General features: G+C 41.4%; 1 protein-coding gene across 1 annotated transcript in view; it reads left to right on the top strand.

Moving 5' to 3' along the window:
* LOC143996868 (uncharacterized) overlaps positions 1–25,266 on the top strand; it is a 127,459-nt gene that overhangs the window by 60,800 nt on the left and 41,393 nt on the right. Inside the window, exons 10-17 of the mRNA XM_077492158.1 lie at positions 165–218; positions 2,773–2,826; positions 9,540–9,593; positions 11,867–11,920; positions 12,638–12,691; positions 13,954–14,007; positions 16,786–16,839; positions 18,859–18,903. Coding sequence (XP_077348284.1) covers positions 165–218; positions 2,773–2,826; positions 9,540–9,593; positions 11,867–11,920; positions 12,638–12,691; positions 13,954–14,007; positions 16,786–16,839; positions 18,859–18,903 — 423 coding nt within the window. The remainder of the gene's footprint in view (positions 1–164; positions 219–2,772; positions 2,827–9,539; positions 9,594–11,866; positions 11,921–12,637; positions 12,692–13,953; positions 14,008–16,785; positions 16,840–18,858; positions 18,904–25,266) is intronic.

The following is a 25,266-nucleotide window of genomic DNA, read 5'->3' on the forward strand; positions in this document are numbered from 1 at the left end:
AGATGGAAACAAACAGGCATAAGCGGAACAGACACAGACCTATCATCGTCCTGCTCAGCGGGTATCAGCGGAAAGATATCCCACGGAGCAGGCAGATCCGCTTGTGGAGTCCAACCATGTTAAAAAGCAATGGCGTTACTCTTTAACTTTTCTATTTTTTGCAGGGAGATAAAGGATCTAGAGGGGCAACCGGAAGAAGAGGAGATACAGGACCTAGAGTATGTATAAGTACATCTAATTGTTATGTAAAAGTTATTTTTATAATAAATGTTGGATCCATTATTTGTTAACAACCAGCAAAGTAGTTTCCAACAAGTGAGACATTATACTTTATACATGCTAGCTTAAAATGTTCTTGTTATTATTTTATTTTTTATATTATGTACAAATCTTTACCTTTAACATACAAAACATAAATAATTAAAAGCTTCATGGTACAGATGCTGATAACCAGTATTTCACAGAATTAGGCATGTTAAATAAAACCTTAAAGTGATACTAAAGTATTGTTTTTTTTTTTGTTTGTTTGTTTAGAAATAACAAACATGTTATTACTCACCTATTCTGTGCAGTGGTTTTGCACAGAGCAGCTCAGATCCTCCTCTTGTTTGGTCCCTCGCCGGCGCTCCTGGCCCCTCCCTCCTGCCGAGTGCCCCAACAGCAAGCAGCTTGTTATGGGGACACCCAAGGTGATCTATGTGTCTATTCAGACACAAAGCCGTGGCTCGGCACTGCCCCACCTCCTATCTCTCCTCATTGGCTCACTGACTTTGATTGACAGCAGCGGGAGCCAATGGCACCCATTGTGTGTCTCAGTCAATGAGGATGGAGCGGGACAGCCGAGTCTCTCATGCAATATTGCTGAATCAAGATTGGGCTCAGGTAAGTATTAGAGAGGCTGCTGCACACAGAAGGTTTTTTTTATCTTAATGTACAGAATGCATTAAGATAAAAAAAACGTCTATTTTTACACCACTACAACACCGAGCCTCAAAAATCTCCCTAGCAACATCTGACTGTTTTGAGATATGTGAAGGTTTGGATTCTAAAATAAAACACTTCTGTCCGAAAACTATATATTTAAATTTTAAGAAAGAGCTGTACTTTTTATAGGTTGTTTGTATGAGGCTTGTGTGGTTGATGGAAATATCGGACACTTTTTAGGAGGGATGTAAAAAATGCACACAGCTTTTCATCATGATGGAATAACTTAAATGGAAGGCTTGATGTGACACTGTAAGACATGTTGCATTTTAAAATATTGTTTGTGGTTTGATTTGTGTTAATGTGGTTGTAAGGGATTTAAAAAAAAATAACAAACATCTCTAAACTTACCTGCTTTGTGCAATGGAATTGCACAGAGTGGCCCCGAACCTCTTCTTCTTAGGTGCCCAGCACTGCTAGCTCCTCCTGTCTGTCCAGTGCCTCCATGGGAAACTATGGGGGCACTCGAGTGTGCTAGCTCCTGAACTCTGCTGCTGCGTCCATTGACACAGACAGCGGGACTTGGACTTGGACTGGGAACCGGTGCCACCAGCAAAGCCAGTGAGACACAGAAGTAAGGGGAGAGAAGAGCTGCAGAGTGCAGACATGCACAGTGCTGGATCGGCCAAAATCCATACCTAAACATGTTTTTACCTTAATGTAAGGAATGCATTAAGGAAAAAAAAAATTAATGGCTTTAGAACCATTTTAAAGAACCCAAGATATATGCAGTTACCTTGAGTAATTGAAATGAAAAGATACGATGGTAATGGCATCTTTATTGCAAGCCACTGTTAGAACTGCAACATAAGCTTCTGAGATGATGATTCTTATCAATAATGGAATAATGGTCTTGCATGCACCCTGCTGGTACATTCTACTGCAAATGCATGAATGGTATTTGAGCTAGTTGATCTCAGGTTTACTTGGGACTTTGTCCCTGTATGCTAAAAGGGGGGTTACTACTACTATATTATTATGCTTTGTTCTTGAGTTTTTCTTCCTTTATTGCAACATATTAGCCCATAACTAAATAGAGGATATCTTAAGCAGCCCATGGATAATTTGATTCTCTTTCCTTCCACCATGGGTGGAAGGAAATAAATGTGCTTGATTCCCCTATCAACACTGACTATGAACCCCTCTTACATCGCTGTTTCGTTTTGCTGGCAGGGGGAGTGCGGGGAACCTTCCCGTCCAGTGGAACACAATGATTACTACGATTATAGCTGTTGGCAGTAATCGAATGTAGAGAGATCTGACAGGCTGGTTGTACCCAAGTTAATTGATGGATTGATTCGGGTGCAATCAGCCTGCCCATACATGGATTTATTCTCGGCAGGTCCCTGCTGAACTGGCCGAATTTCGATCTATGTATAGCCGGCTTTAGAGTTGGGTGGGTTGAGGTGATTTTCATTAGGTTCATTAGGTGCTTGCATGTCTGGACACCCTTATCTCTCATACCTTTCCATTGTGTATAGGGGGGTAGCCATCAATAGAGTGACTAGCATTGAAGGGTTTTAGGTAGAAATTAATATGTCAGTGGAATTAAGATGCAATCTGGATCTCAAAAGTTATGCTGCCTCTCGTTTTATGTGCCATGATATATACCCATACATCACTTGTAAGTATGTGGATAAGTATGCCCTATACTGAAAGTGTTGGGTGGAGGGTAGAGCAAAATAGATTTAGTGGCTACTATAAATGCCCCCAGCATTAAAGTTAAATAACTGTAGAATCTGACTGCATATTATTACACAACTTTTCCTTTTAACCTTTCTCCCTTAGGGGGACCCAGGTCCTGATGGCGATGAAGGTCCTTCTGGCTACACAGGAGAGATCGTAAGTACAGGATTATGTAAATGGTCAATACAAATTATACTGCTTGACAGTAAACAATACTACACAAGATTGTAGAATATTTTATAGGACTGCAAAAGGAAATAATACTATATTTTAATGCTTACTATTTAATTTTTAATTTATTAAACTAAGGTTTTTTGGCAAGCAACTGGAATGACTAATTATAATATCATGCTGTTATATATGGGAATTGGGGAACTGTGTAAGGGGAACTTTGATTGGGCAGGTGTTTGCACCAAACTGTACAAGTCTTTTTGAACAGGACAACCATACACCTGTTTTTGAGAAATTCTCCCCCATCTTGTGTCATTTTCCTAGCCCGAGGCCCGCTCATGACATCCTCAGCCTTTCCACACATAAATGCATTTTCCACATGTGACTGTAACTTTCTCATGACATATCACATTGCCATACTAGCAGAATCTTTGGTGTGAAACCCCACAGGCAAGGTTAGTCATTCTGTAGCAGTTGTTTTGTGCAGAGCACAAGTGCACATCATTCCTCTCCCGGGAGCACCCCAGAGTTGGGACAAATTTCCTGTGTAGACTAAGTCCATAGCATTAAGCTTTCATCACCAAGTCAGAGGATCCGCAGTTGAGGGTCAGGGGGGATCAAGGTGCTTTCTTTAGTATATCATTCTCTTACCAATGTCCCTTCCATGGCACACTCATTCCCAGGCTTCACCAATACTCACACCAGAAAGCTCTGTCCACACCTAAAAGACTTTATGCACCATGCCGCAGGACCTGCAGAAGAACATCATGGGAGACAGGGGACTACAACTAATGCTTCCATGTTTTGGGCCTAGGACTTCAGCCCTGCAATGGGCCCTTTTAGTCAGCTCTGCAGGAGACTACATCTTAGTAGCTTTGGGGTGTCTCACTCCCATGCCTGTCTAACTGGGCCCCTCCCACACGGGCATTTATGTGGGCACTAACTACACCCATGACATCACTAAAGGAGGGTTTACTCAAAAAAGGGAGCTAACACCTAATTACAATTTGCCCCAGTACCACACTATAATGACAACAGAGCCATCTAGTGACAGGCAAGCTAACCGCATCTGCCAACAAGTGTACTATATTATAACCCAAGTGTGCTTTGTTCTGATTAAGCAGGACTATTGAAGCAAATTCATTTCTTGAGATATAACTTTATCTAGCTGTGGCTTGACTATTTCTTCCCTTTAAGTTAAACATTTACTTACATAACATGTACTTACATAATAAATGACTTATGACCAAGAAAATATTGAATAATAAGTTAGATAAATTAAACGTTTGTCAACATGAAAGTGGTAAACCTTTCCCTGATGTTTACCTGCAGAGTTCAACTTATCCAAAACTCACAGTGTCCAGTTATTTACAGTGCCTAGATTGTTGCGGTGGTCATTGGCCATATTTAGTATGAAATTGTTGCTTGCAATAGATTTCGTTGCCACAGTTGCATCAATTTGAATTTTTTTAGGCAGCTCTGAGTAATGCAACATAGCAGCAAAACTACTAAGGATTAAAGTGTTACTAAACCCAGGACCCTACATTCACTATATCTGGTCTCCCACGGTACATGGAAATGCAATTCATTTAGTAAATATAAACTGTACCTTTTCCCATCAGCAGTATATAGCAGTCTTGTGACTTCTTTGTGTCTGGTTAAAGCTTGTAGGATGAGTTTTCATTCCGCTCTGAATGTTCTATGAGGCTGCAGGACCCTCGACCCTCTGTGTGGACATTGCTGATTGGCCATGTGTCAATCACATGCACCCTCACAATTTTTCTTTCTAGCAATACACACTAAACTAAGCATGGGCAGAGTGCCCCAAGGCTCTATTCTATCAGGAGATGGCTTGGGGACTGTGGAAGAAAGGGAGAATCAGAGAAGACAGGATCAAACAGCCTTTTTCTCTTTTTCAGTCAATTTTTATTAAGGATTCAAAAAAGGAAGATGAATACAATACAAAGTAAGAGTTCACGGTGTAAAGTTTTATAGCTTAACAATATATATAAGTAGGAAGCAAATGCACATCACAGCAAGAGTAATCAATTAGGGTAGTTGGAATATTCAACAGGTTTAATAGAGCATGACGACTATATGGTCATGAAATCATTTGTCTATTTATAATGTTTAGCATTGTAAAACAAGGGGAGTCCGATACCTTATTGGTTGATCGAGAGGAGCCCAAGTTGCTATAGAGAGGTAAAGAAGGGTGGGGCAACATCAAGCTTGACTTTTAACAGTTGGATAGGTGGAACTGTCCCAAGAGGTGGATCCTATAGTAAGGTATGGATCCCCTTAACCTTGTATTTCATTACAAGAGGTAGCGAGGTCTATGACCCATCAAGACCTACCTATACCCATACATTGTAACATAGGAACAACAAATTTCATTCAACTGGGTGCAAAATCTCAAGATAGACTTCAATCAGGGAGAATAAACCAGAACCTGATGGAAGTGTCAAGACCCTCCCAGGTGGAGCCGCCCTCTATGTGTTTAGGAAAACTGATTTGTCCCTAAATCAGGAGTATTCTGATGTGTGTCTCTCACCTTCTCAAGGGGGACATCTCATACCTTAACCGAAAAAAAACTGCAAGCAGAGAAAGAGGAAAAGAGACATCAGAAAAGTAGAAAGAATTGGACAAGGATAGCAGATGAAAAGAGCAGAGGAAGAGAAGTGTAGAACGCCTAAGATAACATAGCTTAGCCAAGTCCTACTAGGTTGTCAGAGAGATGTGCATGTAATCGGCCCACGGTTCCCAGGTGGCCTCGAATTTCTGTATTGTGTCTTGGAGTATACTGGACATCTTCTCCTGGGCCATGATCCATTGATCCATGACATTTTCTGTTTTGCCATGGTACAAGTGACAGAAGGCTGTTTCCAGGCTCTTGCTATAGTCAGTTTAGCTTCTAGAAGAATAAAAGTAAGCAGACACCTCCTATTTTTAGAGGCCTTTTCTACTGGGACGTTCAGTAACGCTATGTGAGGGGATTTAGGGGCTGAGAGTCCTGTAACCTTTCTAATAGACATGTGCGATTCGATTCGTAACAAATAGATTTTCATACGAATTTGTTAATATTCGTACATTTGGATGAATTTGAACATCTGAATAGCTGAAAGAACCAAAATACGAAAATTACAAAATTACGAATAAGCAAAATAAGGAATGCGTGAAAATACGAACGGACAAACTTCTGAAAATACGAAACTCTGAAACAGTAAAAAGAAAATTACATCTATAATGAATGATTTTCATTTCGTATTTTCAATCCTTTGTCTGTTTGTAATTTTTTATGTTCGTATTTTCATTTGTGTGTTTGTAATTTAGTTTCTTTGTCTGTTCGTAATTTCATTTGTTCTGGTTCTCGAATAGTTTTTTTGCATGGACAGTGTATTAGTGAGTAATGAATCTTACATAATATCTTTAGCTAATCAGCCTATCCCTTTTGTGTCTGAGTCACACTGCATTCCTGAATCTTTTGAGATTCAGTTGAGGAGGAGACTGAGTCAGGTCTCGTGACTGAAGGAGTGGACTACGCAAGTACGAATCAACGAAAAAGGCAATCTCACAATAGTAACAATTACTAAATTACGAGTAGTGTACCGAATAAACGAAAATGATTAACAAAATTACGAATCATTTAGTATCAAAGAAAATATCACTGTTACGAAAATACGAACGAGTCTGAATATGAAACCTCGTGTCTTGCGAAATTGCGAATCATTAGACTAACGGAATTATGAATCTTTTCATATCAACAAAAATATATCTGTTATGAAAATACGAACAAGTCTGAATATAAAAACTCGCATCTTACAAAATTCCGAATCGCTACGAATCAACAGAAACGTAAAGAAACAAAACAAAACGTTGTTGTGCACATGTCTACTTTCTAACTATTTTGAAAATCATGTTCCAGAACCCTCTTATTTTTGGGCAGTCCCACCATATATGTAACATCGAGCCCATGTGTGAGCACCCTCTGAAGCAGAGGGGGGAGGCCGAAGGGTATAGTTACGCCAATCTAGTAGGAACTAGGTAGCATTGTGTCAGGACTTTTAGGTTGGCCTCCATTAGGGAGGTGTTTAGGAGTCCGCGGTATACGCATGAGACAGCTCCATGCCAGTCATCAAAATCCCACCAAACAGCCTTTTTACACTATGCAGAGGTTTAACCCCTTAGGGGGAAGATCGTCAGACTTAGTCTGCCGGAAAGTCCAGTCGTGTGTACACGGCATAAGTGACAGTGGTCAACAGGACAAATAAAGAGTTCCAAAGCCTTTATTGTTGGTAGCAATGTGACAACCGGAAGAAAAACTGTATCCAACATGTCTTAATGGCTACTTTTATTTCTTCCTGTGTTTGAAAGTTTGAAGAACTGAAGTAAAGTCATTAAGTTCTACTACCATCTTTTACTTGACATGAAAATTATCTGAATCCAGCACCTCACGTTTATTCTGGTATTTAGCAATAAAAATCTGACAGGGGTTTAACCCCTCCCAGCTATATCTAAAAATGTAAAGAAGCTTTTCTTGTACATACACTTTAGCTATACATACACTTTAAAGCTCTAGTGTCCAACTGTACATCCAGAACCATTGGTTTATAGCACAGATGCAGCCTAACATTCATTTTAAATTTCATAAAAACATTTCAGGGCATATCCACACATGTGCATTAAAGTAGCGTGGTAAAACACACATTATTGCAATGGATAGTGGTGTGCCTGTTTTATGTGAGCAGTGTTGTTATGCCTTTCACTGTGAGTGACACTCTGCTACACAATGCTAGGCACAGCACCACAATGCAAAAACTGTCTACTGTAGTGCTCTGCATTGAAAAAATAAGGGTCATGTGCACTTTTTTGTCCATTGTAGTGCATTGGTAGCACATTCCCATTAAAAGGAGCTGCTTTATGTCAGCGCATGTTGTGATGCATGTTATTGCACCACATCAGATTGCCAAAGTGTGAATGCAGCCTTAGGCTTTTTGCATGTCATCAGTGCAAGTTATGAAAATCATGACTTCTATAAAGTAGGACACTGGAAGCAGTGTCAAATGGCATATTGCATTTGGATATGGTAAGGGGGGCAAAGGAATGAAAAATCCCTTTTACAAAAATATTGTAAGTATAGAATTGGCTTCTGGGGAGAAGGGACATCCATGCTTTCATCTGCAATCAACCAAACAATTAATTATTCTTCATAGAAATCGTATCTAACACCCCCCCCCCCCAAATATATATTGTACATTGCATCCTTCGATGTGGTTCCTACATTTTTATAGGTTTTTCCTACTTTTCTTCACCCGGTGATCCTGTCCTTAGATGATTAACCCAATGTGCTGTGCCTATATAGAAGCAATGTTGTGGACCTAGGCTGCTTTCTTCTGATTCAAACTACGGAACACCTCCCAGTTTCCTGGGTGTTCTGTAATCAGCAGCAGTGATCTAGTCAGGGCTGATAACGCTGCTTGGGATTTCTGTACAGCACAGAGTGCACAGAAAGTTTGGCACTTACTGGTTTGGTATATTTTCTGTACTAACAACATCTGTAAAAGACAAAACATTGGGAAATGTGCATGTACTGAATATGTTTATTTATTTATTTGTTTTGCCCTAACGTACAATTTAGGGACAGTAATTGGTGCTTTGTAAATCAAAATTTTATGTCCCTATAGCTAGTTGCATATCTACAACCACTGGTATATAGTATAGTTGTGACAAAAGCAGGATGGTCATCCTGTCAATTACTCCCCTATTCTGAAGAACTGTAGCTTTCAAACATTGCACTGAAGATGTTTGTACCTGGGCTATGAAGAGCTGGCTACTGGGGCATAAAGAACTGATCTGCATAATGCTACACATTGGGGGTTATTTACTAACGCAACTCCACTTTGCACTGCAAGTGCACATGAAAGTGCACTTTGAAGTAAAGTCGCTGTAGATCTGAGGGGGACATGCAAGGAAAACAAAAAAACGGAATTTTAGATTGCACATGATTGGATGATAAAATCAGCAGAGCCTCCCCTCATTTCAGATCTGCCCCTCAGATTTAGAGCGAATGCACTGCCAAGTGCACAGGCAGTGCACTTGTAGTGCAAAGTGGATTTGCCTTTTCGTAAGTAACGCCCATTGTCTTTGAATTTTTGAGTTAAAACCTTCTGTTTTCGATTTGTGGCAAAAGCAGTGGCATTAAAACACCTTCTGCCATTAAAAGACATGCTCTGACATTAAATACCTTATTTTATTTTTTTAACACTGTACTGTTGGCCAACATTTGTGTGACCGTGTGTATGCAAGAAATGGTTGGAGACAACATCCCTTGAACAAAAATCCACAGTTTTATTGTCGGAAAGTCCGATTGTGTGTACGGGGCATAACACTAGAGCCACATTAACTAAACCGAACTGAACTATCCTAAAATGCCAGGCAAACTTACAGATTTGCACCCTGAAGGATTCATACTTTTAAATAATCATTTTTATAATGACATCCTTCACTTCTGCAGGTCTGAGTACATTCTTAACGAGTTGATGATTGACATGGATGCGTTAGTGTTTAAAAGCAAAAAGTAATTAAATATCATAAAACATTAGTATCTAACATATTGGGTTCCATACACCAAATTGGCATAAAATTGTTCCTAAAAAAAAATGTCAGTTTTTCTTATGTTCTCTCTTTAATTCTTTTTGAAGGGTTTCGTTGGTATTCCTGGAGAAAAAGGTGTACAAGGCATACTAGGAGGAAAGGTAAAAAAAATGTGTGCAGAATGTTTGTTTAAATTATTAGGGGAGAATACTGATAAATCAATCTAAGCATAAATTGTAAGTAACGAGCATTACGTTCAGCAACATTGCGAAAGCATTTGAAGAGTGTCAAAGGGTCCTACAAAAACTCTTCACAAAAGGCAAGAATCTGACCTTCAAATGGAACTCCCTCTTTCTTTCCTAAAGTGGTAGTAAAGGCGTCTTATTAACTTGTACCTACAGGTAAGCTTATATTAATTATTACCTGTAGGTACTGTGAATATTTTCTAAAGTTGTGCTATTTAGGAGATATTCACAGAGGCTGCAGCTGGAGAAGTCACCAGCGCATGCACAGTAGCTCTGCAGAGTGCTGAGCTGGGATTGTGACTCCTGTGCGTGGGACTGATGTCATTGTGGTTTGCCTGTTCAAATTGATGGAAACTGCAAACCCAGAAAAAAGACTGGATAAAGATGGAAGCGCCGCCAGCAGGTACAGCTTGATGGCTTCATTTAAAAGGTAAGTTTGTCATAATGTGGTGCATACTAGCTGTTTATAATAAGAAGAAGATGGTCCATAGTGAGGCTGGTTCTGAGTGGAACCTGTCCTGTTAAACTGCTGTATGGTCTTGGCCCCCCATGCTGCAGCTCAGTTTTAGGGTCTTGGCAATCTTCTTATAGCCTAGGTCATCTTTATATAGAGCAACAATTCTTTTTTTCAGACCCTCAGAGAGTTCTTTGCCATGAGATGCCATGTTGAACTTCCAGTAACCAGTATGAGAGAGTGAGAGCAATAACACCAAATTTAACACACCTGCTCCGCATTCACACCTGAGAGCTTGTAACACGAACAAGTCACATAACATCGGGGAGGGAAAATGGCTAATTAGGCCTAATTTGGACATTTTCACTTAGTGGTGTATTCACGTTTGTTGCCAGCAGTTTAGACATTATTGGCTGTGTGTTGAGTTATTTTGAGGGGACAGCAAATTTACACTGTTATACAAGCTGTACACTCACTACTTTACATTGTAGCAAAGTGCCATTTCTTGAGTGTTGTCACATAAAAAGATATAATAAAATATTTACAAAAATGTGAGGGGTGTACTCACTTTTGTGAGATACTGCATATATAAAGTGTGTATATATATATATATATATATATATATATATATATATCCTCTCCATAAAAGGGGGATCAGCAAGGTACATTAGACTGGTATGCTGATACTAGTCCTTCAGGGTCCTTTTTATAATAATTTAGTCCTTTATGCACATCTGTTGTGCTACCCCTAGAGGAGTTGCTGCTCCCAGTTATACATCACCCTGTACTTGGACCCTACAACATCCGACACACCAGAAAGTTGAATTATTATTATTTTTTTTTAAATAAGGTAAAAGCCCTGCCAAGAAAGTTTGGGTTATACAAAGAAGAGTAGAGCCAATACAGACAGATTTAGAACAATCTCAACCACTGGCAGAGGCAATGTCTGGCAACAACTGTTCTGTCCAGCTGCTTAAAGGGTCCAATGCTACCTTCATCACCATCAAGCTAAAAATTCTGAAATAAAGGGCTTAAAAAAAGTGTGCTCCACTTTCGGTACATGAGCCTGATGCAGAAGGTCAGGAGCTCTAGTGCACCTTCAGAGCCCCCAAGAAGAAGGTTCCAAAGTGTTTGGTTATTAGGTGGAAGTTACCGATACCTGGATACTCCACAATGCCAATAAGCTAGTGTAAGGACCCCTCAACTTTACAATTGCTCCAAGTCCTTCTCCTGTACAAAGAATCTGGTTAAATCCAGTTAAATACCCAATTCATGCAGTTGTCACCCTAAACTTGAAGAAAATCTCACAGAGTTGCTCTATCACATGAAATAAATAATTACAAATGTCTCCAAATTCAGACAGGGTATTTACTTTCCTTATTGAAATAAATGTAATGATTGAGCAAACTAATGGTAAAGTATATATTTTTTTAACCTGCAATATTTTATTTAGTTATAAAAAATGTGATCCAAATTTTTTTCTTCTTCAATATTTTTATTAAAGAATTCAGTGCAGTAAATTCACACAACAAATGCACACGTCAGTAGGAAAGAGGGTGACATGTTGAATGTAGAAAAACTGAAATCCAAGTTTGTGCAGAAATTCTGGTTCTTTCAGAATGTTACAAATAAACCAGTACTTTGACCGGAGTGTGTAATCAACATGAACTGTTAGTGACACCTAGTAACCTAGACTTACAAGTAAAAATGTTCTCTAAATGTTTTTGTCCTACAGGGTGGACCTGGTCTTACAGGACCACAAGGAGAATCTGGGGAGAAAGGGGATCAGGTAAGTAGCATAACCAATAAAGGTTAGGTTACATAGAAAAAGTGATACTCTGGGTCTATTCACACCCACAATCTAGGATGTTAACTCCTTTTTATTCATCTGATATGGTTTTGCAACCTTTACACCTCAAAGAAAAAAATCCCTTTTTTTCGGTGTATCATATGTTTTTATCTTCGGTCTATCATATTTGAACTATTCTTTAAAAAAAGAGGAAAACTATTTCTTTTGTATTTACAGGGAAGAAAAAGGTCAACAGAGTAATCGATTTTTGTCGTTCTGGTAGCGCCACCTGCTGTTATAATTTTTGCTGATACTTTTGAATGTCTAGCTTAACACTGAGTGATGTGAAGAAACATTGCTATAAACAAATAAAATATGTAGATTGAACAATACCCGAAAAAGCACTGCTATTATTCATAAATACAAGTAAAAACAGAGGGATTCATTGATATATACTACAGAAACAGTACTGGGTAATGTTGTTCCTAGAAGCTATAGATGTGAATCGTGGAACATAGAGACAAAGGGCTACAGGCTTTCTGGTGCTTTCAAACATGTTGATCAACCACTATTAAGCCATCAATTTCTTGAGATGCTATCAGAGATATATGTGCTATTTTTGTCTCTGTATTATGACAATATAATGTTATACACTTATATTATATTTTTACAATTATATACTTTTTATACATTCTTTTATATGTGCTCCTCTTTTAGGGTAACATTGGCAGGATTGGCGCTGATGGCATTGCTGGACCTCTTGGTGAAAAGGTTATTCTCATTTCTACATACATTACACATTTCCTTTCATCTTCACTTGTATGACATAAAAGTATAATGGAACCAACACATAACGGCCTTTATTTTAGGTCAATTCTGATTTAAAAGTAAATTATTAATAGGTGGGAAAATTGGAAGAGGTTCAAACTGACAGAAAAATACAGTGAGTTGATTGGTATCTAAGAGTAGAAGTGATGGGTGGGGTGGGGATTGGGTGGGGAGGGGGTGGTGGGGGAGACGGGAGGGGGGGTGGGTGTATGTGGGTGGAAATTTGAATGAAAATGAATTGTATATTATCCCGGAGATACATGGCAATAGTTTGTATAATGTGTTCTTTCTTGGATATAATAAAAAAAAAGGAAATTATGCTTATAACATCCTTGCGCCATCAATATTTCTCGTAGGTTGTAGAATTTGGCAAATGCAAAAAAGAGACCTAACTGAACAATTAAAAATATAGGACATTTAAACCAGACCGGGCTAAACTTGCTCACGAAGCCAAGGTCTTTCACATAGGCAAGGACTAGTAGAATATAATGTGTTACATATCAAATCAAAAAGGTAAATTTAGTTAAAACAATGCTAGGGTCATTATGAAGGAAAATAAAAAGTCAAGAAATGTGTTAATAATCATACCATATTATTGATGGTTTATCATTTTGGCAACCCCAGTAAACAACACTCCTTACTTACATATAACATTTAGACTTTGCTCTGATTTTGAATATGATATTCTCATTATCCTCTGGACACTGCACCCTTTTAAAGTGGGCCTAGTGTCATCAATAAGAACAATTTACATGAATCAATAGGTAAAATATCATCAAAACAAAAATGAAAAAGTATCTTTCTTTCCTTGAATTTTTTTTTCTGCTCTGAGCTTTATTGTACCACCTAGACAAACATACCATGGTGTCTAGTTACCAAGTCCAATGTTAGTATTGGAAATTAGTGCATAGAGTCTAGTGTTTTCAATCCAATAGATGTTATCAGCAAGAGAATAGAATCCTTAGGAAGTTGAGTTTGGTTATGTAAGAAGCAAATTCGGAGGTTCAAATGTTCAGTACGTACAATATACAGCATAATTTCAAAGTGTACATAGAATAATGCTTTTAAAATTTTCACAAACATGTTTGTTTAGCTGATTTCTTTTTCACATATACAGCATATTGAATTTTTTTTAAAGACATGGCTTTAAAGATGGGTTTAAGGCAGTATGTATATTTAAGATAACATAAAAATTATTTTTATAGGGATCTCGCGGGAAACCAGGAAAGCAAGGACCTGAGGGACTAATAGGACAAAAGGTAAATTTTTTTATTTAGCATAAAAAACATTTTGGTTAAATGCATGAATGATACCATTGAGATATATAAATTGTAAGCAGTTGGTTTTGGGTGATGTGCAAGCTTTTAGAAGTTCCCTTTCATGATATTTTGGCAAACCAATGGAAGAAAAATAGTCGCCAAATGAAAAAGCCAAATTTCCAAGACAACATAGAGAAGGCTTTTAAATATGTTATCTTTGAGTAAAATTTCCAGGTAGAGACTTTCAGGAATAGAAAAGCTCTTTCTTTAGGTCTAGAAAAGTAACTGAATAAGAAAAACAAACTTGAATTAGCCAATAACCATAAGCTCATGATTTTTGCTTGAAGACATAAAGTAGATTCAAAGATTTTCCACCGGTGTGATATTTCGTAAGCTGGCTTATTTTATGTAAAGTTTATTTTACCCATTTATAATGTAGGATATAGCATATTGTATAATTTATGGTAATAGATTTTTTTTTAATCATCTAATATTGAGCACAAGTGTGGTATGTGTGTAGTAAAGTTCCATGCTAACAAAATACTGGATAACATGAAAGGTCACACAACATTATACAGAGATGTTAAGAAATGAAAAAACATAAACCTAAATACATATATATTACATATCCTATATTACCTTTCTTATAGAAAAAGTATGGTCTCTGCTTGTATCTGAATTACTTTTGTTTGTGAAAGATTTCAGTGGTTTGTTTAGGAACCCAATGTATCAAGCCATATACAGGGCATTTCTATAGTCTTATGTTTTATGCTTCATAAGGAAATGTGTATCTTCCCTAGAATTTATCAAGAAATTGTATAGAGAGGTCTCCATCAACTGTGGTCCATTTTGTGCAGTATCATGACTTTGTGATGAATCTCATAGAGATCTGGTTTATCTCTTTGGCTGGGCCATGAGAGAGGGCTTTTAATTTTTTGACATTTCATTGTTTTGGAAGTAGTATTCTACTAGGTGAAACACTCAACTGCTTTTCCCACTTACTATTAAAGTGCTTGTAAACAATGGCTTTGTAAAACAGCCCATTCAGTTTAAAACTGAAACAAAAGAGAAACCATTTATGTATAGATATATAAAAAAAAAACATTATAAATATATATTTGTTCCCTTTTTTGTAAGTGATCACATTCCCTCTGTTCTCACCTGCATAAGAGCTGGGGCGGGGGCAGAAGCAACAGCACACTGAGTTTCTTAGTGAATAACTGTATAGCGGGTGCGTGTCAGGACATGTCTGATCATTGGAGGAGAGCTAACAGAGTTCCCAGCATAGGTAGAGGACTGACCACAGTGAAATCTCCTGCTTAGTGTGTGTGGTCAGTGTTTAATAGGAAAGCAGAGGGACTGACAGGTACACCTGGGATTTCCCACAAAGAAAGCAATACAAAGAGAACAGGATACTTTCCCATACAAGTACATGGTACAACAGGCACATATCAGGAATATGAAATGCTGCGGTAACAAACACTTTAAAGTGATTAAAAAGTCACCACACTGCTAACTCAGGCCGCGTACACACGGGCGGACTGTCTGTCCAACTTAGTCCGCTGAAACGTGTTTCAGCGGACAGTCCACTCGTGTGTGGGCTTCAGCGGACTTTTTCAGCGGACAGTCTGGCGGACTAAGTCTTTCGGAATTTCCGTAATATTGTCCGTCCAACTTTGGTTTCAGCGGACAGTCCGCTCGTGAGTAGGCAAGTTGGACGGACTAAGTATGGCGCATGCTCAGAATTTACACGGCCGAAGGTTGCATTGCAGTGTACTGGACGTCGTATTTCTAGTCCCGTCGTACGTGCTGTACACGTCATCGCGCAAGCTTTCAACGGACTGTCTGTTCATCGTGTGTGGTCAAGTCCGTTCATTCAAAAGTAGGATGGACTGTCTGTCGGATTGTCTGACGGACTTAGTTGGCCAGACAGTCCGCCCGTGTGTACGCGGCTTCAGCCAATGAGGAGGGGAGTCCTGGGCAGACGAGACATTCTTACAATATTGCTGAGGCCCGATGGAGCTCAGGTAAGTATTAGGGAGGTTGAGGGGGCTGCTGCACACAGAAGGCTTTTTATCTTAATGCATAATGCATATACTTTAACTGGAACACATTTTTATAAACAGAAATTAAAATATTTAGAAGGCCAACCTTTGCGTAAAAAACTGTAATATTGTTTCAGTTCATCTGATTATAACTCATTTGTTGAATATTAAAAACCTTTTTACCTGTCAAAGGTTTGGGGTCGCCACAGACACCTGACTCCCAATGATCTGAAAATAAAATTGAAACTCATAGCAACTTTTCTCACGGTCTGATTTTAGGCTGCACTTTTATCAGCTATTGACAAATTTGCTTAAAGGTTTCGCTTTTTGTTGGCTCATGTTAAACACAGTGCCCTTTAAAACTATGAAAACACTTATGCATGTATCTTCATTTAGATTGTTTTTTGTTTACAAAATAAAACCCCCAAAATTTGGAGAAAAATACAGTACATCATATATGATGGGAAATGTAGTTCAAGGGGTTATGTCATTGACCACAAGGCAAATAGTAAGTTACCAGTTGGGCATGTTTTCCAATACTTCTTATTTTAGGAATAATAGGACAAACTGAATTTTTGTTGAAACTACATACTGCAAATAAAGAAAATACCTGAGAAAACAGCATGTGGATATAATAGTGTATATTTTGATTGAACATTTGGCTTTTCCAAGCTATGATATTCACATTTGTTTACAGGAACATAACAATAACACATATATTCTATCTTCACAGGGCGATAAAGGTGGGCCAGGATTTTCAGGAAACCAAGGGGAAAGGGGATATTTGGTAATACTCTAGCAAATTCTTTGTTTATTTATTTATTTTTTACAATATAAGTTATTCAAATTATTTCTCACAATGTCACGTTCTACCATTCAGTTTTTATACAAAGTGAATTGTAATTATCACATGTGTAAAGTCTTAAATATTATTTTTAAAAACATGGAAAGTAATGACAATGTACACACTTGCAAAATGTCTGTTCAACATTTGTTATACCGTATTTGCCGGTGTATAAGACGACCCGGCATATAAGACGACCCCCTAACTGTACAGGTTTTTAAAATGTTTTGCCCGCACTCACCGTTTAAGACGACCCCCCATTGCGAGGCTTCCGACGCTTCATATCCCTCTTCTTCGTTCTTGCTGGAGCCATTTCCTTCTTCCTTCTTGCTGGTGCTGGAGCCAATCACGGCGAGCAATGTATTCTATTAATGAATACAAAGCCTGCTGGGATTGGCGGAGGCTGTTACATCATCAGCCCGCGCCTCACTCTCAAAGCCAATCGGAGCAGGCTACTGTGTGTAGCCTGCTCGGATTGGCAGAGATTGCTACTCAAATCCGAGCAGGCTCTGTATTCATTTGAATACATCGCTCACTGGGATTGGTTCAGTGGTATATACTGTATGTAGCCGAAGCTACATACAGTATTACCGGACATCCAGAAGGCATCCCAGCAGCTGACCCGGCGTATAAGACGACCCCTCCTTTTTGCTCAGTTTTTTTAAGTGTAAAAGGTCGTCTTATACGCCAGAAAATACGGTACTTCAAGTTCCTACTGCCCCAGTATGTCAACTTCTAAAGTTTTCAAGAGAGGGGCAGTAGGACAGAGATATATTTCCTGAAATATTGGTGGGTAGAGTGGGCTATGGGTAATTGAGATTGATTTTAAAGTATTTGATTTTAAGAGGTATCCCTATATTTAGACAGGATAAACAAGCAACATGAGAAATGTCTTTAAAGAGGAGCTCCAGTTTCCCTTAAAAAAATTATAAGACAGAAGCTACAAATACTGTTGTTCAGGAATCCAGTGCTGTCCTCACCCAAGTCGATTCTTCAGTAGGCTTCAGATCAAGGCACCGGTATCTTGCCTTGCGGCTTTGCAGCTGGCTTCTCATTGCTTACGTGTGAGCCGTGCTGCACTTTTTGTATGATCTCGCAGTTTTCAGAGACCTGTGATATGTCCCTGAAGGATGCGGTCCTTGATCTGACCAGAAGTGGGAGCGTATACCTGTCAAACCCAGGTGCCTACTACCCCCCATCCCCCAAAAAACTGGCAATTGTTAAAGAGATAGGAGGAGGAAACAAACATGCCGAACTTCCCCTTTTGAGTGAAGTTCTGCTATAAAGTGTTGAGATTTCAGCAAATTAATTTAGAAGTAGTTTTTTTGTGGTGCTGTAATTTGGATACATGTAGATATAGTGTTTGCAGATTATGTTTAATTATCCCCAAATTGAAGTTCAGGGTGACCTCTCCAACCTTACAGTTAAAACTAACTAGTACTAGTGAACTTCTTGGCAATATGGTTTAAAACGTATGTTGTAACAAAATAACACAGGAGGCTGTTCTAGTTTTTTTTATTTTATGAAACATATTTGTACTCAAGTTTTTTTATATGATTACAGTAATTATGAACATGTATGCACTTATGCAATTTTGTACAACTGTTTTGTACAACTGAGTTCAATAAACAGTGTTTATGGGTCATGTGGGAGGAAGGGAGTGACTTACATGCTCATCCATAACAGGAAGTATTAGGTATGCTATTTAACTTCTCTGACTGAATAAAGCATTGAGAAAGTGACAGCAAGGGGAAAGTAAGTATAAGCAGCACCAGGGATCAACATCAAAGTTAACCTCTTGCTTTGCTTGATGTTGCAAAAAACATTACTTTATATTAAACTTTTTAAAATGGTGTATGTTATGTGCTTTGGAGACAATTAATTATACATTTTCTCATAAATCCTTTTTTTTTTGTTTATTATTACTTGAAAGCCTTCCTTTAACTGTCATACTTTTTTCAGGGTTACCTTGGAGTTCCAGGAGATCCAGGCGAGTCAGGAATAAAGGTTGGTATTATGTGCAGATAAGTATGACATGTAAAAAGACTGTAAAAGGGGCTGTAAAGGTTTGTTTTTTATTTTCTAAATAGGTTCCTTTAAGCTAGTGCATTGTTGGTTCACTTACTCTTTCCTTCGATTTCCCTTCTAAATGTTTTCTTTGTTTTCTTTGTCTGAATTTCTCACTTCCTGTTCCTCCTCAGTAAGCTGTTCTGGCTGACTAAACACCGCTCGGATGATGGTGTGAAGTTTACTGAGGAGAAATAGGAATTGGGAAATTCAGACAAAGAAAAAACACATTTAGAAGGGAAATCGAAGGAAAAGGTAAGTGAACCAACAATGCACTAGCTTAAAGGAACCTATTTAGAAAATAAAAAACAAACCTTTACAACCCCTTTAAATATAACATACCATATTTTTTAGTTAAATCTAGAATCCGTGATTAATTATGCTTATTCTAAGTCACTTTATGTATTTTCTTTATTATGTTCACTTTTAAAAATGTATTTTAACTTTCAGTGGTGGTTCAATAAGGGCCTGTACAGATAAGGTCCCTTTCTTAACCACAAGGAAGGCCTGCAGTCAGTGTGAGTGACTGTGTGGAGTGTGGACAAGATGGAGGGAGGAGGTGCTGCAGGTTGCAGGGGCCAACATACTCAGGGGCAGCTGCCTAGAAGGAAGATTTCTGGCGTTCTGCCTCTTCCACACAGTGCCACTACTCACTACTGCAGTCTGAGACTGCAGCAACAACTGTTCCCCTAGGCTCTCCCAGGCAGCTCCTGTCACCGTCACATCGGCTCTGAGTCTGAAACTCTGAGTCCGACGTGAGTCACGTGGCTGATTCAATGACGTCACTCGTTGCTAGACGCCAGGCGGCCCAGGCGCTAGCAACGAGTGCAGGGTTGCCAAGCCAATGGCTTAGCTCCACCCACCTCCACGCTCCTCCTGGTCCAGGTGCCATGTAACACACTAGAGTCTCTCTCTCTGTGCCGCTGATTGGCTGATGAGACAGAGAGAGAGACTCGGGCATAGCAGCACTGCAGCCTGCAAGTGACTGACAATCAGATCATGTCAGTCAGTGTGCTATTTTCAGGGGGGCAATTGCCCTGTTGCCCCCCTGGATCCGCCCCTGGCTCAGACCTTAATCTATTTTATGTTTCTTGTGGCAAAAATCACCATAGCATGGAAGAAATCAGTGGTTGATCTAGCTGCTATGAAACGCAAGCTGACATGTATCATGCTCAATGAAAAGCTGGTCAGTATATTGAAAGATAGTTCTGCTAGGTTAGACCATGTTTGTCCAATCGTTGTCAAAAGTTTGTAGATTTCACCTCCATAACATCTCTAAAATTCGCCTCTTTTTAACAAATGAAACCACCAAGCTCCTCATTCACTCCCTTGTTATATCTCGCCTTGACTATTGCAACTCCCTTCTCATTGGCCTCTGAAGTCTATCATGAATGCTGCTGCCAGACTTATCCACCTTACCAACCACTCAGTGTCTGCCAACCCTCTCCTCCAATCCCTACACTGGCTCTCAATCACCCAGCGAACTAAATTCGCTGGGTGATTGAATTAAATTCAAAATACTAACCACAACATACAAAGCCATTCACAACTCTTCCCCGAGCTACATCACCAATCTTGTCTCCAAATATCACCCAAATCATCCCCTCTGTTATTCTCAAGACCTCCTACTCTCAAGCTCTCTCGTCTCCTCCTCCCATGCTCATCTTCAGGATTTCTCCAGAGCCTCTCCAATCCTCTGGAACTCACTACCTCCACTGGTCCGGGTTTCCCCTACTCTTGCTACCTTCAGGCGATCCCTGAAAACTCATCTATTCAGGGAAGCCTATCACATCTCCAACTAATCTCCTACCACTTCCATCAGCTCATTCCCGACAGTTATAACCTTTTGTACCACCTGCCCCACCCTATTAGATTGTAAGCTCTTCTGAGCAGGGCCCTCTTAATCCTCTTGTATTTTATTGTATTGTAACTGTATTGTCTTTTTTATATTGTAAAGCGCTGTGTAAATTGCTGGCGCTATATAAATCCTGAATAATAATAATGTTTGGAATCCTTGGATTAAATACTTTCAACTTCCAGATGATTGATGAGTGCGGACTAAAAAGGTGGGATTCCGGAAAACAACCATTTTTTTTCCTTTTCTTTCCCTGATCTTCTATTCTTTACCTTTTCTTCTTCTCCCCCTTCTCTTTTCTTCTACTCCCCCCTTCCCTTTTTTTCACTCTCTTCTTTTTTCCTTTCCTTTCTTTTGTTTCCTTGATCCTACCTAGCTACTTCAAAAGTACGTCAGCTGGCCAGTGGGTGGTGGGGATGTTGAGATTCTATTCCCTCCCCTTGTTGAGTGCCCCTGCATAGGATTGCTTGTATGTTTTTACAAGAGTTTTTGTTGCTATGTTGAACTTGTACTTTATATAGCAATCCTCTTTAATTGTAGATGACTGTGTGGTATACTGTAATAGTAAGATATCTTTGTTTTTGTCATTGATGTTTTGATATGTTCCACCTCCATTGTGGGCCTTTCTTACTCTTTGACATCATCATTTTTTGGAGAAAAACTATTAAAGAGGAAGTAAAGTCTTCCTTTTTAATTATACCTAAAGCTATGTCTATAATACACTTAACTATACACGCCAACATTATTGGCACATGCGCTCTGAAGAAATGACTGCCCGTGCTGTTTCTTCAAGGCCCTGTTGCATGACCAGCAGCTCACGTGTGCATATGTGATGTCATCGTGGTTCTGGTCACAGCACCAAAGCACACAAACCCAGGAGAAACACCAGGGAAGATGTCAGCCGTCTCAGAGGTGTGGGGGCGCCGCTGCGAGGGCTTAGACCTAAGGTAAGTATTTCATAATGAGTTAGTATGTGATGCAGGTCTTAGCCCTTGTACACACGGTCGGAAATTCCGACGGAAAATGTCCAATCGGACCGCGTTGTCGGATAATCCAACCGTGTGTGGGCTCCATCAGACTGTTTCCGTCAGAATATCCGACCGACAAAGTTTTAGAGCTGGGCTATAAAATTTTCCCACAACATGATCTGATCGGACTTAGGCCGCGTACACACGGGCGGACTGTTCGCCCAACCTTGTCCGCTGAACAGTGTTTGGGCGGACAGTCCGCTCGTGTGTGGGCTTTCAGCGGACAGTTTCAGCGGACAGTTGGACGGACAAAGTCTTTCGGAAATTCCGAAAAACTGTCCGCTGAAACTGTGTTTGAGCGAACAGTCCGCCCGTGTGTGGGCCTGTCCGCTGTACTTTCGAAATGAGCGGACTGTTCCCGCTCGGAAAGTCCGCCCATTTCGAGCGCGTGTACAGGTAGGCGGGGCCCGCGAAGGAGACGTCGCGGGCTCCGCCGCCTGGAATGGGCTTAAAGGGGAACCCCAACGCCGAAAAAAATCGGCGTGGGGGTTCCCCCCAAGTCCACACCAGACCCTTGTCCGAGCACGCTACCCGGCCGGCCAGGAAAGGGGGGCGAGCGAGCGCGCCCCCCCCCTCCTGAGCCGTACCAGGCCGCGTGCCCTCAACATGGGGGGGTGCCTTGGGGAAGGGGGGGGCCGCGCGGCCCCCCCACCCCAAAGCACCTTGTCCCCATGTTGATGAGGACAAGGGCCTCTTCCCGACAACCCTGGCCGTTGGTTGTCGGGGTCTGCGGGCGGGGGGCTTATCGGAATCCGGGAGCCCCCTTTAAGAAGGGGGCCCCCGGATACCGGCCCCCCACCCTATGTGAATGAGTATGGGGTACAATGTACCCCTACCCATTCACCTGTGAAATAAAGTACAAATAAAAACACAACACAGGGGGAAAAAATATTTTATTGCACAGCCGGGGGTCTTCCGTCTTCGGGGGTCTTCTCGCCGGACTCCTCCGCTATGTGTGTGTAGCTCTTTTGCCAGCGGAGGAGTCCGGCTTTCTTCCTCCCCGCCGCCGGCCTCTTCTCCCGACTTCGGGGGTCTTGTCCCCCTCTTCGGTTCTTCTGCCGGGCCACCGCGCCTGGTCCGGTGGCCCGGTCTTCTGTCGCCGTCTTCCGTTCTTCTGTCGCCGCCTTCGGTTCTTCTGCCGGGCCACCGCGCCTTCTTGTAGCTCTTTTACAGGCGGTGGCCCGGTCTTCTGTCGCCGTCGCCGCCTTCCGTTCTTGTTCTTCTTCTTGTTCTTCTTGTTCTTCTCCAGGCGATGTTGACTCGACGAGCTCTCCGGCCGGAATGCCGGGGACGCGCTGTGCGGTCACTTATATAGTGACAATGGGGCGGGGTCACATGGTATATGTCACATGGGTTGGTCACATGGGTTGATGTCACATGGGGACTATGACATCGTAAGGGGGCGGGGTCACCATGTGACATCAACCCATGTGACATATACCATGTGACCCCCCCCCATTGTCACTATATAAGTCACAGCGCAGGGCGGCTCTGGCATTCCGGCCGGAGGGAGCGACGTGTCAACATCGCCTGGAGAAGAACAAGAAGAACAAGAAGAAGAACACGAACGGAAGGCGGCGACGGCGACAGAAGACCGGGCCACCGCCTGTAAAAGAGCTACAAGAAGGCGCGGTGGCCCGGCAGAAGAACCGAAGGCGGCGACAGAAGAACGGAAGACGGCGACAGAAGACCGGGCCACCGGACCAGGCGCGGTGGCCCGGCAGAAGAACCGAAGAGGGGGACAAGACCCCCGAAGTCGGGAGAAGAGGCCGGCGGCGGGGAGGAAGAAAGCCGGACTCCTCCGCTGGCAAAAGAGCTACACACACATAGCGGAGGAGTCCGGCGAGAAGACCCCCGAAGACGGAAGACCCCCGGCTGTGCAATAAAATATTTTTTCCCCCTGTGTTGTGTTTTTATTTGTACTTTATTTCACAGGTGAATGGGTAGGGGTACATTGTACCCCATACTCATTCACATAGGGTGGGGGGCCGGTATCCGGGGGCCCCCTTCTTAAAGGGGGCTCCCGGATTCCGATAAGCCCCCCGCCCGCAGACCCCGACAACCAACGGCCAGGGTTGTCGGGAAGAGGCCCTTGTCCTCATCAACATGGGGACAAGGTGCTTTGGGGTGGGGGGGCCGCGCGGCCCCCCCTTCCCCAAGGCACCCCCCCATGTTGAGGGCACGCGGCCTGGTACGGCTCAGGAGGGGGGGGGCGCGCTCGCTCGCCCCCCTTTCCTGGCCGGCCGGGTAGCGTGCTCGGACAAGGGTCTGGTGTGGACTTGGGGGGAACCCCCACGCCGATTTTTTTCGGCGTTGGGGTTCCCCTTTAAGCCCATTCCAGGCGGCGGAGCCCGCGACGTCTCCTTCGCGGGCCCCGCCTACCTGTACACGCGCTCGAAATGGGCGGATTTGCCTCCTCCTTACGTGGGCGAGTCCGTTCATTTCAAAAGTTGAGCGAACTGTTTGCCCAACCTTGTTCGTCAAACAGTCCGCTCGTGTGTGGGCAAGTCCGCTCATGCAAATTTTGAGCGGACTGTTTGACAAACTGTTTGCCGAACAAGGTTGGGCGAACAGTCCGCGCGTGTGTACGCGGCCTTAGTCCGATCATTTGTAGAGAATTCCAATTGGACAAAGTGCCACGCATGCTCAGATCAAATTCCTAGACCAAAGCTATTGGCTACTAGCCTGAACGTAGTCCCGTCGTAACAAAATAAAGTCATCACGTTATGAGCGATCGGATTTTCCGACAACTTTGTCCGACCGACTGGTTCAACACCAGTTTCGGACAAAATCTCTTAGTCCTGCACATTACTTTATACTCACTTTATCCCAGCTGATTACAGCCCTGTACTCATTACCTTTTGCTGCACTAGCCTAGGAATTCTCACTCATCACACTAAACAAAGGCCAACTTTTGCAAACAACATATTTACTTGAAATATTTGTAAACAGTCTGCAGCAATGGGAATAGCATATAGTCCCATAGACCTGGTATGCAGCAAGATCATAACAATCCTTACATTTTGCAACTAGCCCCATGCAAGAGTATTTCTCTAAAAACTGTCCAGTAAGGTGAAAGGTGGCATTGCGGTGACCACAATTGTAAAAACACATTCTTCAGCTTCCTTTCCTATTTCAGGGTTGAAGCCCTCAGCAGCAGACTAAGTCTCCCCCAGAAGAGGAGAGCCCTCACAGGTCTTGCATTAATTTCTGGAGGTCTCTTCTGCTCCTCCCAAACAAGTCCCACCCATCCCTTAAGTACTAAGAAAAATGTCTCTCTCCGGTTACATGGAGGATACACAGTAAAAAAAAAAAGTGCTAAGCCCTCTCTGCAGACTTTCTACTAGTAAGGGGAGTTTTCTCTATCATCCTGTAAGGCCAGATTTACATTGTTCCCTGGGTGCTGCAATGTGCATAAGA

This window comes from Lithobates pipiens, unplaced genomic scaffold, assembly GCF_037356315.1.
Source record: "Lithobates pipiens isolate NorthernLeopardFrog02 unplaced genomic scaffold, aLitPip1_a1.2 Scaffold_19, whole genome shotgun sequence".
NCBI classification, from domain to species: domain Eukaryota; kingdom Metazoa; phylum Chordata; class Amphibia; order Anura; family Ranidae; genus Lithobates; species Lithobates pipiens.